Genomic DNA, 18,335 nt, shown 5'->3' on the forward strand with positions numbered 1-18,335 from the left:
TGGGGCAGTGGGACCTCTCACATAGCAGAAGCCTTCCGACTACCTAGAGGCAGGCACCACTGCCAGACCCATCCCTGAGCTCCCCTCTCTTCCACCCCCCAGGTTCCAGGTTCTTTCCTTAGTCCTTCTCCTGTTCTATGTCCCTCCAATAAACAGTCCTGTATTTCAAAAAACATGTCTTTATTATTTGCTCAGCAGGGGAGGGGAGAAGGTGGGAAGGGTGGGCAGGGGAAGGAAGGGGGGAGGAAAGGAAAGGCACACAGGGGGAATGCAGGGGCCCCGTGTGGAGAGGCACAGGGGAGAGTTGCATAATTGCCTTGTATGAAACTCTCCCTCAAGGCCTCCCTGTTGAGCGCAGGCCCTTTATGTGCTCTCCTGATGGTGCTGGTGTCTGGCTGCTCAAATTCTCTGGCCAGCCATTCAGCTTCTCCCCCGATGCTGGCAGAAAAGTCTCCCCCTTGCTCTCACACAGGTTGTGGAGCACTCAGCAGACTGCCATCACAAAGGGGATGTTGCGCTCACTGAGGTCCAGGCAGGTGTGGAGACTCCTAAACCTCCTCTTTAATTGGCTGAATACATATTGAATGACTATGCAGTACCTGCTCAGCCTGCTGTTGAAGTGCTCTTGCTGGGGTCCAGGCTACCCGTTCAGGGCTTCATTAAGCAGGGGGGCAAGAGATAGACTACATCGCCCAGGATCATGATGGGCATGTCCATCTCTCCAATTCTGGTGGTGTGGTTGGGGGAAAAAAAGTGCCCGTGTGCATCTTTCAGAAGAGGCAGGTGTTCCGGAAGATGTGGGGATTGTGAGCCTTTCCTGACCAACCAACACTGATGTCAGAGGAGCATCCCTTGTGATCCATGGGGCCTACAGTGCCATTGAGAAGTACCCCTTTCTGTTGATGTAGTCTGATGGATGATGGTCAGGGGTCAGGCTGGGAATGTACATGCCATTTATGCCCTTCCCCACTCCCCACAGTTGGGGAAGCCCACAGCAGCAAAGCTGTCAACTATACTGTCCACATTCCACAAAGTGATGACCCTCCGTAGCAGCACCTGGTTGATGGCCTTGGCTACCTAGATGAGCATGGCCCTGACTGTGGATTTCCCCACACCAAAATAGTTTCTGATAGAGTGGTAGCTGTCTGGCATGGTGAGCTTCCAGAGTGTAATGGCCATGCACTTCTGCATGGGGACGGTGGGTTGCATGCCAGTGTCCTGTCACCTGTGGGCAGCGGCGAGCCACTTGCAGAACTCGAGGAAGGTGGACTTCTGCATGCGGGAGTTCTGCAGCCACTGCTGGTCGCACCATCCCTGCATGATGACGCAGTCCCACCTGTCCAACATTGTCTCCTGCCACCAGTATCCAGGGGGTTGAAGGGCATGTGCAGCAGCAGGAGAAGCAGGGTGAGAAGAGCCTGCGGCCCACACTGGGGTTCATTCTGTAGGTCCTGGTTCTTGTCCTGCTGGAGCAACATGCGGGCAGTCTGGACGAACTGCCCCATGAGGTGCAGTACAAGGCCTGCATGCCTAGCACTGCTTTGTAGCAGTTCTGGCTCCATGCTGAGTGCTGTGGCATCTGCGAGGGCAACCAGAGCGCACTGCATCCCTTTTGTGTCCTATGAGGGGCAGGGCAGTGGATGAGTGGTGTGAGACGTAGCTATAGAGAGGAGCCCCTGAAAGCACACATTGCAACTTGCCTGACCAAGCAGCCACAGGAAGTGTCTGCCCTCCTGGTGCCCTTCCGGGAGCTCTAAGTCTAAGGCAGTCTCCAATCAGAGTGGGCACACTATTGCAGAATAATTCTTATTAATATTGATGCTTCCTTGTAGTAGGAACATGCTATTTCAATTTTGTTAAATTGGAAGTTATTATGTTGATTTTACTTATTTAAAAATAATTTCTTAGTGTAGACATGTCCTTAGAGTATGAGGAATGCATGCTATTAGAGTCCAGAGCCATGAATAATAGGTCATCTCCATGCAGAAGTTTCAAAGAGATGAGCTTAATAGCACTGGCACATAATCAATACCATGTCAGTGCTCTTGAGGAAATCTGGAGTACATCAATAGAATAAAAAGAAAATTGTGTTACTGTGTATAATCAGTTACATGTGTCACTACAATGTTATGTAATATGCCTGCACAGGTACACTGTGACTATGTTGCTACACTGCTGATAACTATTGATCTGTATTCAATACCATAAAATGGTATTAAAATGAGAGCACAATTTTAATATGCTAATGCCATAAGCATAATAAAGAGTTTGGATTTTGTCAATAAATACAAAAAATACTTCTTTATTATCTTTTCAGATGTAATTGTGTGGAGCCAGATAATCCTAGCAATAAGACCTTGAAATACTGGAATGACAATAATATCTCCGCATCGGACATAACTTGGGGAAACCTAACCGTGTCAGTAAGTGAAATAGTGAGACCTAATAAAAACTGAATGTTATCTTTTCTTCAATAGTTATTATTAATAAATTACACTGTTCCAGTTACGAGTCTGTTGTTTAAGTAAGGCACATATAGGACTTTGCTGAACAAAGGTTAATGTAGGTTTTTTATCATTAACATTTTTATAAACCTTTTGGTAGGTTATTATATAATCTTTATTAGTACATATTAAAACAAGAATGTGCATCATTGTGCACTGCTTTGCAAATGTGTTTACATACTAACAGAGAAGTATGACTCAGATTATGTCTAAACACATCAAATGACAACAAAGGATTTGACCTAAATTCTACCAGATGGCAAAACCAAAGCTGCCTTGTCTAAAAAGAACCTATAAGCTTCTATTTCTCCTCAAATACTCTGCCAGCTGTTCAGGCTATACTAACAGGGATGAGAGACGGAAGGGAGAGAAGGATTATTAACATCCCAGTTAGTTGCTAAAGATCGATTTTATCCATTCCTTCAATGTCAGCTATGTACTGAATGGCTATTGGAGTCGTGTACATGTTTCTTAGACATAAAAGAAATCAAGCCATCATTCTACAGCATCTAATGAAACATGTATTATTCTTGAAAGAACTTGGCGTATGTACAAAATATTTGTTCCTGACCTGTATATTTTTCTGGAGAGGGCTGGAGACAAGGAATCTTACACTTTTTTATTTTTCTTTCCCTCAGCTGTTTTTGAAGCTTGCTTGTAAATGGCATATTTGAACATAGGTTTTTTTCTGCCATGCAATATTTTCTTCTTTGTACCTAGAAAGAGAGAAATCTGAGGCAGGCTGAGACTCATAAGATGAGGCTTTTTTGATTTCTTCAGTAGGCAAGGTCATCATCATAGGCACCAAATGTACTCTTTCATCTTCATGAATTTCTTTTCAGATAACTAGGCCGAGGGAAATCTTTCAAAAGCAAAACTCAGAATTGCCTTGATTTAGTCAAAGTCTATAAATGTAAATTCAGTTGTTACTGAAGTCTTTCTGCAGCATAGATTTTCAACTGGGGAGTTGCCTTTAGACACAAAGATCTAAAAAGGGTCATAACCATCTTCTCTTTCTTTGTGGCTTGATGAGAGTGCGTGTAGGGGGTTGTCCTTTTTTGTGTCTGTACCATGGTGTCACCGTACGGAAAATGTTACTATTCTAAGGGATCCCAGAGTACTAGAGGGAACATTCTATGGATTTAAGCAAACACCTGATAGTTAAGCTCTCAGAATAACAAGAGAAGGTGTCTGCTATCACAGTGTTTCTCAGAGTATATTTGTAGCTTAGATATAAAACAACTAATTCTGTTTTAACAATAAATGTTACCAATCTTAATGTGTGATATCCCCTGAAAAATTGCACACAAGGAAGGATTCAAGGATGTATAACTACGTTTCCTCTCAAAGACTAAAAGCCAATAATCTAGTTTCAATTGGGAGCAGTATGATTTAACAGATTTTCCAATATCCCTCATGCTTGTTAAGTTTTCGGACTTCCTGACATTTATGTATTTACTCATGTTTTGAAATGTCTTGCTGTTATTCACAGCTCCTCCCTTATATCAAAATACGCCAGTGAGGGCCTACAGTGCTTTGTTCTGGTTGCACACAGACAGCCCTGTATTTTCCATGTTTTAACCTTTGTTACTGTTCATAGAGGTAGGCCTCATAGGTGCAATGCTTAGCAAGGATATGTGAGCCAAGTTTGTCCGAAAAGCAAATAAAATACTTTTTTTTTATTAACTGCACAAACACTTGGCTGAGTCTGGGCTTATTCAGATGTCTGCAAATCTCTGCAAATCTCTAGTTTGCACTGGCCACTCTTGGCCTAAGTCTACAGTAGATCAGGCAGGTTGACTTTTTTGTGTAGCTGGATTCAGCTTATCTTAAGCTGAACCCTGCCACAGCATCTACACTGCAAGAGGCTGACAGGAGCACGTGCTCCTGTTAGCATTCCTTACTCCTTGCAGAATGAGTAGTACAGGACACCAGCAGGAGCTGCCTTTAGTGTTCAGTTTGGAGAGGGCTGATCTTCTCCGTAGCGTAGACATCCTCTGAGGGTACGTCTAGACTACAGGCTTTTGTCAACAGAAGTTTTGTCGACAGATACTGTCGACAAAACCTCTGTCGACAAAGAGCGTCTACACTACATTCAGTTCTGTCGACATGATAGTGTAGACGCAAAGGATAGTTTACATGCAATAACACCTTCTGTTGACAGAAACTCTGTCGACAGAAGGCGTTTTGCCTCGTAAAATGAGGTTTATCAGCGTCGACAAAACTGCTGAGTTCTGTCGACGTCATGTCGACAGAACTCAGCGGTAGTGTAGACGCAGGTATAGTTTTGTCGACAAAAGTCCACTTTTGTCGACAAAACTCTGTAGTCTAGATACACCCATAGGCTACGTCTACACTGGCCCCTTTTCCGAAAGGGGCATGCTAATTTCACAGGTCGCAATAGGGAAATCCGCAGGGAATTTAAATATCCCCCGCGGCATTTAAATAAAAATGTCCACCGCTTTTTTCCGGCTTTTAGAAAAGCCGGAAAAGAGCGTCTACACTGGCCCCGATCCTCCGGAAAAAAGCCCTTTTCCAGAGGATCTCTTATTCCTACTTTGAAGTAGGGGCCAGTGTAGACGAGCCCTTAGTGTCTTGATACAGGCATTAGTACAGTCATTGATATCTATTTTGACAGGATAAAACTCATTCTGTGCATAGAGCATCATAAAGAGACTATGCTTTAGTTTAAAAGAGGCAGTTGTAATTTTTCATATGGTGTCCCAAAATCCTGGGAACCTTGGGCTGCCTAAAATATCCTGTGTTTTTTGTTTTTATTTCATCAATCAAAGTTTTCTGATTTTCAGTACCTACTATTTGTCCCAGATGTATGGCTATATCAACACATATGTTTTGCACACCCTTGTCCTATACTAGGGTGGTTTCATGGCAGTCATTCTTCAAAACCAAAGTTTGTCATAAATTGTCTAGCCATGGTACTGCAATGTGTCTAAGTCAGTGTAGCCTCAGTGTGCAGCTTCTGAGTCAGTGTAACTGCTGAAAAAACTCTGCTCTTGCAGCATATAATGGGAAGGAATAGGTACTTGGTGTTTGTTATAGCCTCACTTCTCTTTGTCTCTGTGAAGACCAGAACATGAAGATGAGGAAAGTGTGGAACAGATGGTCCATAGGAGATGAAGCAGAACTTTGCCTGTCTTTGATCTGCTCCAAGGGAGCTTTTCTGACCTAAATAGAGAACGTCAATGAAGACTGTCACAGTGTAGAGCACCTGAGTATTCTATGACTCTAATCAATGTTTCCACAAAAAGTGCCCCAGTTTGTTATTTTGAGAATATAGTTAGTTACTTATTCACCAAATAAGTCTTCTCTTGTAGGGAGGGTATTGGGGAGTAGACTCTCAATTCTGGTTGTTCTTTTTCTGCTGTTCCTTTACTGTGGCTATGTCTAGACTGCAAGCCTCTTTCGAAAGAGAGCGTCTAGACTACACGGAGAAATTTCGAAAAAGCGGCTTGCTTTTTCGAAAGAAAGCATCCAGTGAGTCTGGATGCTCTCTTTTGAAGAAGCCCTATTTACATTGAAGAATGCCTTCTTTCGAAAGAGGAACTTTCGAAAGAAGGCGTTCTTCCTCGTAAATTGAGGTTTACCGCCATCGAAAGAAAAGCCGCGTTCTTTCGAATTAATTTCGAAAGAACGCGGCTTGAGTCTGGACGCAGGGGAAGTTTTTTCGAAAAAAGGCTACTTTTTTCGAAAAAACCCCTGAGTCTGGACACAGCCTTAGTGAGTGAACTGTGGGATTCCATGTTCTACAGTTTACATCTTCATAGATTTTCCACAATTCTGTACTCTTTATTTAGGAAGCTGAACACATCTGTCTTTAGGGCTGCCCATTAATCATTTGTTAAGATTTCTACTGCAGGGGTATCTGAAATATGAGGTTCACATCTGAGATTTAAGTTGCAACAGATCTGTATTTCACGTGATGACTTAGGTTATCTTTTAAAATAAATTGGATAAAATTTGTCAAATTGTGACACATCAGACTTCAAAGTGAAGCTGTCACCTGAAATAGATATAAATGTTTGTTTTGTTGTGTTCCCTGAATTTTATCAGATCTTTTTTAGAAACAATCTCAGCTTTTTCTAAAGCAATGACAATCTTGTAGAGTACGCTGCCCCCTTCTGGCAAATACACGTGCTAGTTCAATTCTGGGATAATATGTAGCTGTGAATAGTATTGCTTCAAATTATAGAGTTAAATCAAACAACTAACACTTGAAAATGCAACAAGGGTAGCCTTTATTTTAGTATTTTATTTCCTTTCTCAGCAGCCGTATGAAAATTAAATATTAAAAAAGTACTACCAAACTGTTTAAAGCCAAATACAGATTTGTTTCAAAACATGGGTGAGGATTTATTTATGCAAACAAATTTGCCCATTCTCAATTTAAATAACAGTGTTTATGTCATTAATTCTTGCTAAGAAAAATTAACATAATATTGCTAAGTTTCTTTAGTGCTCTGAGATGTTCTTTATTCTGAGATGGACAATTATCATTTTCTAGCTTTCCATTTTTCTTTGTAACTTTCCAGCCGAAAAGTGGAATTTATCCATACAATCCAGATATATACACTTTGGTTTTTAAATTAAGGAAGTTTAAATTTCTTAAAATTAGTATATTACTAACAATAAATTATATGATCTAATTTGTCATTTATTTAACAGAGTAACTAATTATAGGAAAAATATATATACCAGCAAACACCAGGGCATTTTTCAAAACAATCCTGCTTTGTTCTTTCTGTTAGGAATGTAGGATGTTTCATGGAGAGTATGTTGGCCAAGCCTGTGGACATCATGGCCCTTACGTTCCAGATGTTCTCTTCTGGTCAGTCATCCTGTTCTTTTCTACAGTAACACTGTCATCCACACTGAAGCAGTTCAAGACTAGCCGATATTTTCCAACAAAGGTATCAGGAATGTATCTTTTTAACACAAAAGTTTGTGTAAATTTTATAAATCTCCACAGTTTCTTGCTTCTCTCTATTATTTCTTGCTGAGTGTAGTGCTGTGGTTGCTTGTGTTTGTAGGGAAATTGTTTACTTTTCTGCATTTTGTTGGATTCAGTAGAGGGGTTGGTACCAAAGGTTCAAAACTCAGCTCTCTTCAGAAAAAGGAACTATGACAAAAAATAGCTTCATGTTCTAAAGACAGTGCTGTACTCACTGCATATTATTCTTCCTTTAACATAATGCTCTGCAGTCCTGTTCCCATTCCTTATATGTTTCCCGCCGTGTGCATGTTATATGCTGTACCAAACCTAGTTATCTCTAGAGCCCTGCAAATCTGCAGATATCTGCTTTATATCTGGATAAAGATGTGGATGCAGTTGCAAATTTTGTATCTAGCACTCTGTACATTTGTGGATATCCACTTTATATCTGCAGGTATCTGCATCCGCAGATGTGGATGCAGATATTCACGGATCTTTTTTGCAGATGTGGATGTGGATACAAATTTTATAGCTGTGCAGCGCTCTAGTTATTTATCTCCTAGGAAGACTCGCATTGTTTCCTGAGGCTGCTGCAATACTCCTTGCAAGAGCACAGTGTGTGCTCCTCTTTAAACCACTTATCTGGTTTTGAAGAGGAAGGATGGGGCTATTAACATCCCCTACTCCATCAGTGGCATTGGCCTCATGCATACTCATGGGAGTGTAAGGACTGCCAGTGTGCCCAACCACATTGTGGATGCTCTTGGTGGCCTTTCTTCTTATCGTGAAATTGCAACTGCATAGGAGTTATCACAGTTTCTCCCTAAGGACTGTGTTCCCTTAAGCTAGTAGTTCTCAAGTGGGTATGTGGACCTTGGGGATATATTACGTCATCTAGATATTTGTCTAGTTTTGTAACAGGCTAACATAAAAATCACTAGTGAAGTCAATACAAATGAAAATGTTGCAATGACTTACTTACACTGCTCTATATATTATACACTGAAATGGAAGTGTAATATTTATATTTTCATTGATCTATTTCAGCGTTTCCCAAACTATGGGCCATGGGAAAAAAATACCGGGCCTCAGCGTGCCTGGTGACTGCTGGCAGTGCCGGCCTTAGGCCGATTCGGGCCCCAAGCCCCTGAACCTGGAAGTGCCAGCTGGGTCTCTCCCCCGGTTCTGCCTGGCGCGGGCCCGAACCCGGGCCCGCACGCCGGCCCCCCCGCACGTCCTCCCACCCCGCCTCCAGAGCGTCCCCGCCATGCGCGGCTCCTCCTCACCGCCTGCTGCTGCCCATGTGCAGCCTTGCACGTGGGCGGGGAGGACACCCGGGCGTGATGTGATGTCACGGTCTGGGATTTTAAAAGTCTTTGGAGGCATGTGGCGGGTCCATGGTGGCTCCGGCGGTCTCCGGCCCTGCAATGTGGAAGGCAGAAGGTAGGGAACGGGTTTGGGTGGAGGAGGAGGAAGAAGAAGAAGCAGCGGCGGGCTTGCACGGAGGGGGAGGAGTGGAAGGAGAAGGGGCTTGGGAGGGGAAGGCACCAAGGGTCAGAGTGCAGGAGAGAGAGACAAATGGCAGGGAGCCAAGTGCAGACAATGAGGGAAAGGGCAGGAGGGGAGGGGTCAGTGGGAGAGGGGACAGGGTGATGCTGGGAGAAGAGAGGAGAGGGGAAGGGCATTGGGGGCTGGAGGAGGAGGTGCTGGGAGAAGGCTTGAAAGAAGGGGTGGGCATGAGAGAGGTGAGGATGGAGCAAGTCATGTGTGAGGGCACCGAGGGGATGGGGCAGAGAGTGCTGAGGGGGTGGATATCAGGGAAAGAGAGGACAAAGGGGGAAGGGGCAGTAAGGGAAAGGGGAGGCACCAGGAGGGTGCAGGGCTAAGGGAAGGTGCAGGTGCCAGGGGATTCTGGGGTGAGGAGGAGGGGAGAGCTGGCCACCGGAAGCAGCACTGGACAAGAGAATCGGGGCAGGCTGGGGAGATTGGGGGGCTGGTGGAAGCAGGGCTGCCGGGAGGTGTGAGGTTGGGGGCAGGGAGCTGGCGGGGGAAGATGGGGGCGGGGAGAAGAAGCAGCCTCTGGAAGGAGGGCTGGATGCAGGCAGCGGGGCTCACCAAGGGAGATTGTGGAGGAGAAGTGGAGGGGACCTGGCTGCCCGGGAGGGGGTTGGGGGAAGTGGGGCTGGCCAGTGGCACAGCGGGGGGAGCAGGGGCGAGGAATGAATCGGCCTGCGGGGAGTGGGACTGACCCGGCCATATGTAGATCTTGGGACACTGCCCCTGTTCCCTGTTAGTCCAGCCTGGGGATTCTATTGTTCCCCCCCACACGCCCCCTCAGGTAGTTGTGAACTGTCTGGCTGGTAGACACACTCATGCAGCCCAAGCACATTTACCAGCCAGGCAGTTCGAAACTACAAACGGATACATCTAACAATAATACAACTTACCTACTGAGAAAATACCAGACATGTTATATGTCTGGTATTTTCTCTGTTTGTTTTTTATGTGTTTATATTTTTGGGCTGCAAAAAGCAGTATTGGAAAAAAAAGGATTCCAACTAAAGTAAAAAGTTTGGGAAACCCTGGTTTAACCAGCTTTCTGTCTGTCTTATAGTCCATTTATCCAATCCATATTCGTTAACTTGCTTGCAAGAATATTGTGGGCGACCATATCAAAAGCTTTGCTAAAGCTGGCACTAGGGGTTTTGGGAGGACCAGAAACAACTTATTTGAATATTCCTCATTTGATTAATGAATATGCAAATATGAAAATGAACATTACCGGTCCTCCAAAAGTTCGTGAATGGATTTACTAGTCCCCGTGTCAAAAAGTTTGGGAACCCCTGATCTATTTTATAATTATATGGTAAAAAATGAGAAAATTAACAATTTTTTGGTAGGAGTGTGCAGTGACTCTTCTGTATTTTTATGTCTGCTTTTGTAAGCAAGTGGGTTTTGTATGAGGGGGTATGCCAGACAAATCAGACTCCTGGAAGGGGCACAGTAGTTCAGGAAGGTTGAGAGCCATTATCTTAAGCCATAAAAGGAATTAAGTTGCAGCTCTTGTATTTGTTTTCTGAGATCCCAACTGGAAATTTTTCGTATTTCCTTGCTGGAAATGACATTTTGCTTAATCTTTCTAGGTGCGATCTATAGTCAGTGACTTCGCAGTCTTTCTCACTATTATGTCCATGGTTTTAACTGACTATGCCCTTGGGATTCCATCTCCAAAGCTTCAGGTTCCAAATGCATTCAAGGTAATTCACTAATAAGCTGCACGATTGTATTGTGTCACTAAAATAGTGTACCAAATAATAGATTGAGTAAATCTTTGATAACAAGTTAGTACTAATTATTCTCTGAACTGTCGGCATGTGTGTCTATAGTGCTTAGAACAGCAGGGTCTAGATCCAACTTGTGGCCCTTGGCTCTACAATAATATAGATATAGATAATGAAAAACATTGTACTGTGCAACCTTTATTATCCAAAATTAATTGATCTGAAATTCCCTTTTATCTGGGGCATGTCCTGTTTGACAAAAGTGAAATTGGGCTATTTGATCCTTAAGAGTGAAAGAGAATTATTTTGCTAAAGTGCTGTACTTTGATTATTTCCCTGTGCTTTTTTGTTTGGGCTAACAAAAAAGTCTTAGCCAATTTAAGAAAAATCTACCCCATTTTTCTTCTCACCCCTGCCCATGTTTGGCTCCCCTGTGCTCCTTATATTGGGGGACCAGACAGCAGACTGTGAAGTTTGCAGTCACATGTTCCAAGATTATTATATTTTGAGGCATCCTGCTGAGACCTTGAATCATTATCTTTGTACTGAATGCAATAAAGTTTGTAATATCCCAGTTATATATTAACTGTAAAAAACTTAAAGAAATGCTATGTTTATATTTAACTTCTCTTTGTTTTACTAGTATGGTGTTTAGTATTTTCTGTGTTATACAAAGAGATAGCAATTCTTCAAAGAAGCATCTCTAAATGAAACATGTCATTTCTTAAGTCATGCTTGTGTGTGTGTGGCTGCAAAGACGAAGCATTTAATAATCATTATAATTCTGAACTGGTCATACATGAACTTATATTTTTATAGCCCACCAGAGATGATCGGGGCTGGTTTGTCTCTCCTCTGGGGCCTAATCCTTGGTGGACAGTTTTAGCTGCTGTAATTCCAGCTCTCCTTTGTACTATCCTTATCTTTATGGACCAGCAGATTACAGCTGTTATTATCAACAGAAAAGAACACAAACTAAAGGTATTCAGTCAAAAAGCTATATGTCTGCTTTAGCTTCCTGCTTTGCTTTATGTAATGTACTTTCAATACCTCTCAATGACAATTAACATACTTGCATTATTTAGCAGACTTTTTCAATAAACTAAAGAAATTGAGCAAGTATATTAATTTTGTGTATGTGATTTGTATATATTCATCAGAGATTCTCTTTTTACATAAGGCTTATAAAGTGAATAGACTCACTTAAGCAGATGTCATTTAACTTTAGCATAAGACCCATGGATTTCAAAGAGAACTTAAACACATGCTGTAAATTAAATACTTGTTGAATACTTGCTTTTTCTTAATCTAAACTGTAATGTTTAATATCTCTTTAAATCTGTTGGTGGGCTTAATTTTGAGACTCTATTAAGGGGGACACAGTATTTTCTTATCACTTTGTTCCTTTCTTTGCCTCTCTGTATCTTTTGAATTTTTCCATAAGTGCTCCTTCCCTTCCCTTCTTGGAGGAGGAAGAAGTGTAAAAACTGAACTTTAGAGGCAAAATGGAATCTTAAAACAACATAGAACAACTTCTTGCTGGATGTCTACAGATGGAGAGGGGAAGAAAGGGGCATCACCTCTCTGAAAAGATGCTGGGCAAAATCCAATAGCAGGTTTCTGTACTTATATATGCAGCAATTTTAGGCCTCTTTTTGACATACATTTAATAAACAGCAATCCAATCCCAGATCATTTCAGCAAATGTATTGGCGTCCTTTACTTTGCACTGCCTTTTCTTCGATGAGTGTGACATTTGATATGTTCTTTTTTTGCCCTTTTTGTCAGCCTGACTCTTCATGTCAATCCATAGCATTGCATGTGATTAACTTGACAGATGCAGGAAATTGCTGCCAAGCTTTGGAATGTGTTTTTTTCAGCACTGGCATCTGGGAGTCAGATGGTTCTCCTGGCTGCCCTCTTGTCTTGCTGCATATTAGTTTTCCTGGGGTCTGGCGTAGCATCACCTGTTGCTATGCTTTCTTGTCCTCCCATATGTCAGTTTCCTTGTAACTAGGGAAAAACTCTCTGATTCTGTATGCATTAGTGCATACATTTCTCCGAAATGTGTCAGAAGGTAAAAAAGGTGTCTCTGTTAGGATTTAGATTTAAACTCCTTCTCTGAGTGCTTGTGTGCATATAACTAATCTATGTTAACACATCTCCGTGTTTAGTTAGAAATGTCTTAGGTGTAAGACTAGTGAGATAGTGAAAGGGGTTTGAGTTGGATTTTTTCTTTGATTTACTTCCTAAGAAGGTGTCTCTTTTTTATATTTTCTGTAGCAAATTCTGAATAGTGTGCCTTAGAATTTCCTTTGATAGTCTCTGAAGCAAACTCTTCCAAGTTTGTTTGACATGGTTTGTGTTACTTTTTTATGTCATAAGCCATCTGCATAAATTTATGGGTAAGATTCTGGTTCAGTACATTTGTGTTATTTCCATGAGCTGTACTGCTCTATCAGCTCAGGAAGCTCATCTTGTGGCCATACTGGAACAGCATGTGACTTTTCTCAGTAACAGTTTGAACTTTAAGGGTACGTCTACACTACAGAGATGATCAAAGTTGCCGCTGTCAATCTTCCAGGGTTCGAATTAGCGGATCTAATGAAGACACACTCATTCGAACTGAGAGGAGCCAGTAGTCCTGCTTCCACAAGGAGTAAATGAAGTTGAAGGGAGAATATCCTCCCTTTGACTTCCTGCAGTGCGGATAGTGCCAAAAGTTGAGTTAAGGTACTTCAACTTCAACTACTCAATTAACGTAGCTGAAGTTGTGTATCTTAATTTGACTTTATCCCGTAGTGTAGGCATACCCGTAGGGTACGTCTAGACTACATGCTTCTGGCAACAGAGGCATGTAGATTAGGCTACCTGGCATAGGAAAATGAAGCAGCGATTTAAATAATTGCCGCTTCATTTAAATTTAAATGGCTGCCGCGCTGAGCCGATCAGCTGTTTGACGGCTCAGTGCGGTAGTCTGGAGGCTCCGCAGTTGACATCAAAGGCATTTGTCGACCTCCCAGGTAAACTTCATCCCAGGAGGCATACCTAGGCGGTCGACAAATGCCTTAGACGTCAACCGCGGAGCGTCCAGACTACCGCGCTGAGCCGTCAAACAGCTGATTGGCTCAGCGTGGCAGCCATTTAAATTTAAATGAAGTGGCAATTATTTAAATCGCCACTTCATTTTCCTATTCTGGGTAGCCTAATCTACATGCCTCTGTCGCCAGAGGCATGTAGTCTAGATGTACCCTAAGTGTGCTGGTGAACCACAGCCTTAGAGAGTATGTTTATATAGTAGCTAGAAGTGAAATTTTCATCAAGGTAGATGTTTTCCTTTGATTGAGATAGTGCTATAAGAATAGTAGTGTAGGCAAAGCGTCATGGGTTAACTGCCTGAATATATATCTAGGATTTCAAATATGACTGTACTTGGCTGGCTAGCTTGGTGTCTACACCACCACAACTACAACACACTAAAATTAGCACTATGTCAATTATATCTAGTGTGTGAGTTGAGAGTGATGTCCACAGTGCTCTTGGGTTTCCAGAAAGAGGGAAGAAGAAAGTCCAGCTTTGACAAAAACGTTCATTTATATGGAAAAGCTGTATGCAAAGCAATGTTCATTCTCACATATCAGTTGAACACAAACCAAGGTTGATTTTTAATGAATCAAATGTTTTGCATACATCTGCTCAGTAGCACTGAAATGTTATAACTCAATTTTGCTAAATTACAGATTATCTAACACGGTCGACTTTCCAAAATGGCATTTCTTTCATAATGACTGTTCCTACCAATAAGATGGTATTTCTTAAAATGCAACAGGAAATTTGAAAAAGCATAGTATCTGATTGATTTTAACCAATCTTCTTAGTTAATAGAAAGCTATTTTATAGTGGACAAAAGTAGAAACACAGATTGAAATCTCCAGAAAAAAAATCACAAGCAAATCTTAGTTCAGCATGATGATGATACTATGCGGAACTTACTTACTTGACATGCTGTTAATATAAAGGCTTTTAAAACATACAAAAGGATGCATGTTCCTTTATAGACACTGATTATTTAAATTGGTTTTGTAGCTGCTAATTTAACAACATCTATGATATGTTGTGGAAGGAAGAATCAAGTTGTGTGTTTCTAATTTCTATAAGAACGTGTCAGTTTGGTCGCCTTTATTAAGTTGTTTGAAGTAAATTCAGTGCATGAAAAAGATACCATATTGGCAGCCCTGGTGATTGACATCCACTGTTATCAGCAGCAAGGCAGCAGACACACATCTTCCCCATATTTGCTCACCAACGTATTTATGAAACTGGCTATGGAAGGACCACCTGAAGGCATGGCTTTCTTGCTATCCCTTGTGAGACCACCTGCAAAGATACCAAATTATACTTGTTTTAGTAGGAGATTTGTAATATGGATCCTTGCCTGCCAGGAACTAGACTAAGATGGCCAACTCATTTCACATAAACTACCAAACTGTCACCATATATAACCAGTTCAGTTGGATAAAACATGGAAGACTACTATTTTCTGTTAGGCATTAGAGATTTTAAAATTGTTTCTAGTAGTTAACTAGGTCTGCCTGCTGCTAGAGATTTCAGATGTCATTTTTAATTCAGATATCATTTTACATGTTGCTATTGTTTCTGTTTCTTTTAACAGAAAGGGTGTGGATACCATCTCGACTTGCTCATGGTGGCTCTCATGCTTGGAGTGTGCTCCATTATGGGATTGCCATGGTTTGTTGCTGCCACTGTACTTTCTATTTCCCATGTGAACAGCTTGAAACTGGAATCGGAGTGCTCTGCTCCAGGAGAGCAGCCCAAATTTCTTGGAATACGGGAACAAAGAGTTACAGGGCTCATGATCTTTGTCCTAATGGGCTCATCTGTCTTTTTGACAAGTGTTCTTAAGGTAATAGATTCTGAAAGATAAAAAGTGAATAGTGCTGTGCATAGAATCTCAATTCTAATGTTTTTTATCTATTACACAGCCAACCAGTATCCTATGTTGCAATATTAGGTTTCTGTATGACAACAGTCAATGTATTCTAACACTCATATAATAAAATATGTAGGGACAGTTAATATTTTAACCAAAAAGGTTCAGGGTGAAATCCTGGCTGCACTGAAGTCAGTGGAAATTCTGTTCATCATTAGTTTAGCCTTAGATTAATGGCAAATTTTCATCTGAAAATCAAAGTCTGGCAAAATTACACTAGTAACGGAATTTGTTCAGTATTTGGATAACTTAAGAACATTTGTGATTGATGTGTGGGTTAAAAAGGGAGGGTTTCCAATGAGCACTCTGCATCTGATGTCTTTGAAATAACCAGCTAAATTTTCTCACATTCTCTGCAGATTCTAGGTCAAAGCAAATAACTAGGGGTCTATTCTCACCATATGTGTACACGATTCTTAATAATATCAGGCAAAATCCTCATCCTAATGAAATTGATGGGAATTTTGTCATAGGCTTCATGGAGATCGGGCTTTGGCCTTATGTATGCTTATCGTTGTTTAATGCTTATATTTTTGGATAATTCTGTTTTCAATATAATGTTATGCCTGTTTCACAAAAAGTGTGTTCTGTGCATTACATTTAAAATATTTAAATATGGAAAGATTTCCCTGCCCACATACTTTGTACCAGAAAGTGTCTGCACATTTTAGCTTGATATTCAGACTCACAAAATTGTTGCAAAATAGTCATACACTATACATACCAACACTTTGCACACAAACAGAAAATTCTCCTTAGTGGTATTATTTGTTTTGTTTTATTTACACTATGAAAAAAGGGTAATCTTAGATGCTTTTTCTGAAATTGTTGGTTGCTATCTTCAGGTGACATTCTGAACAACATTTTACATGAAAGCTATCTGATTATATTATATATGTACTCTTCCATTTGTATTTTCTGGGCATTTGTATTAGTTTTTGAGAACAGCGAGTAAAGTACATTGTGGTAACTGTTAGATCAAAACTGTTAGGTCAAACTGTTAGATTCTGCTCTTGCTTTAAACAGTTGAAAACCCAGAGTAACTTTCCTAATTTTAAGGCTGAAATTATTGCAGTTTGATTAATTTGGGAATATGGCTTTTTGAATTAAAACTATTTACAATATCTTAATACGTGAACTGATATTCATAATGTTCTTCTCTTTCTCCCTTTTTCCTCTGTGCAGTTTATTCCTATGCCAGTACTCTATGGAGTATTTCTTTACATGGGTGCTTCATCTCTAAAGGGAATTCAGGTAAAATGGAGTAAAAAAGCACACATAGGTTTTTCTATTAGTGATTGTGTTTACCTTTAAGATGGCTAGTTATTTTTCTCTTACTCTCCATTCTTACTCTCTATTATTCTTCTTACATATGGAAACTTAAAGGGAAACTTAAAGGGAGACGCGGAGCAAAGCCGCGGAGGACCGGGCGGGACCGCGGCGCATCTGGGCGCTCCCGCCTCCCAGGTCCTCCGCAGCCTTACTCCGTGTCTTCCTGGTCTGCTGGCCCCCCGCCTCCCCCCAGCAGACTAGGGAGACGCGGAGCAAAGCCGCGGAGGACCCGGGCGGCGGCACCGCGGCGCATCTCGGTCCCGCCGCTCACGTCTCCATGGTCTGCTGGGGGGGGGGGCGCAGCTAGTGCGTCCCCCCCCTGCAGACCTGGCTTTTCTCGCAGACGCCTGTGGTAGAGCAGCTGGGGTGCAGCCGGTTGGTCCCGCAGCGCCGCTCTTCAGCGCTACTGGACCAGCCCGGCAGCACCCCAGCTGCTCTGCCCCAGGAGTCCTGATTCAGCCGCTGCTGGTCAGTTTCAGCAGTGGCTGAATCAGTATGCCTGAGGCAGAGCAGCTGGGGTGCTGCTGGGTTGGTCCAGTAGCGCCGAGGTTGGTCCAGTAGCGCCCCAGGCGTCCCCAAGTCAGCCGCTGCTGAAACTGACCAGCGGCTGACTACAGGAAGCCCGAGGCAGAGTTTCTCTACCCCGGGCTTCCTGGAATCAGCCGCTGATCAAAAGCTCAGCTGGGTAGTTTAAAAACAAAAACCAACCTAGCGCACTCACACACAAAATCAATGGGGGACTTCAACTATCCAGACATATGTTGGGAAACTAACACAGCGGGGCACAGGCTATCCAATAAGTTTCTGGACTGCATTGGAGACAACTTTCTGTTTCAGAAGGTTGAAAAAGCTACCAGAGGAGAAGATGTTCTGAATTTGATTTTAACAAATAGGGAGGAACTAGTTGAGAACTTGAAAGTGGAAGACAGTATGGGGGACAGTGATCATGAAATAATAGAGTTCATGATCTTAAGGAAAGGTAGAAGGGAGACCAGCACAATTGAGGTAATGGATTTCAGGAAGGCAGATTTTGTAGGTAAGGTCCCATGGGAAGCAAGACTGAAGGGAAAAACAACTGAGGAGAGTTGGAAGTATTTCAAAGGGACATTGTTAAGGGCCCAAAAGCAAACAATTCCGCTGTGTAGGAAAGATAGAAAATATGGCAAAAGACCAGCTTGGCTTAACAAGGAGATCTTGCATGATCTCAAAATAAAAAAGAAGTCATATAAAAAATGGAAACTAGGACAAATAACAAA

General features: G+C 42.0%; 1 protein-coding gene across 4 annotated transcripts in view; it reads left to right on the top strand.

Annotated features, from left to right (window-relative positions):
* The window catches only part of SLC4A10 (solute carrier family 4 member 10), a 302,923-nt gene that overhangs the window by 258,844 nt on the left and 25,744 nt on the right, over positions 1-18,335 (top strand). For all 4 annotated transcript variants that reach the window (XM_075933502.2, XM_014569435.4, XM_075933501.2 and 1 more), the window contains exons 15-20: positions 2,318-2,423; positions 7,271-7,432; positions 10,599-10,712; positions 11,556-11,717; positions 15,409-15,660; positions 16,933-17,001. In XM_075933502.2, the coding sequence (XP_075789617.1) occupies positions 2,318-2,423; positions 7,271-7,432; positions 10,599-10,712; positions 11,556-11,717; positions 15,409-15,660; positions 16,933-17,001 (865 nt within the window). The remainder of the gene's footprint in view (positions 1-2,317; positions 2,424-7,270; positions 7,433-10,598; positions 10,713-11,555; positions 11,718-15,408; positions 15,661-16,932; positions 17,002-18,335) is intronic.

Source organism: Pelodiscus sinensis, chromosome 7, assembly GCF_052426305.1.
Source record: "Pelodiscus sinensis isolate ZL-2025 chromosome 7, ASM5242630v1, whole genome shotgun sequence".
Classification (NCBI taxonomy): Eukaryota; Metazoa; Chordata; order Testudines; family Trionychidae; genus Pelodiscus; species Pelodiscus sinensis.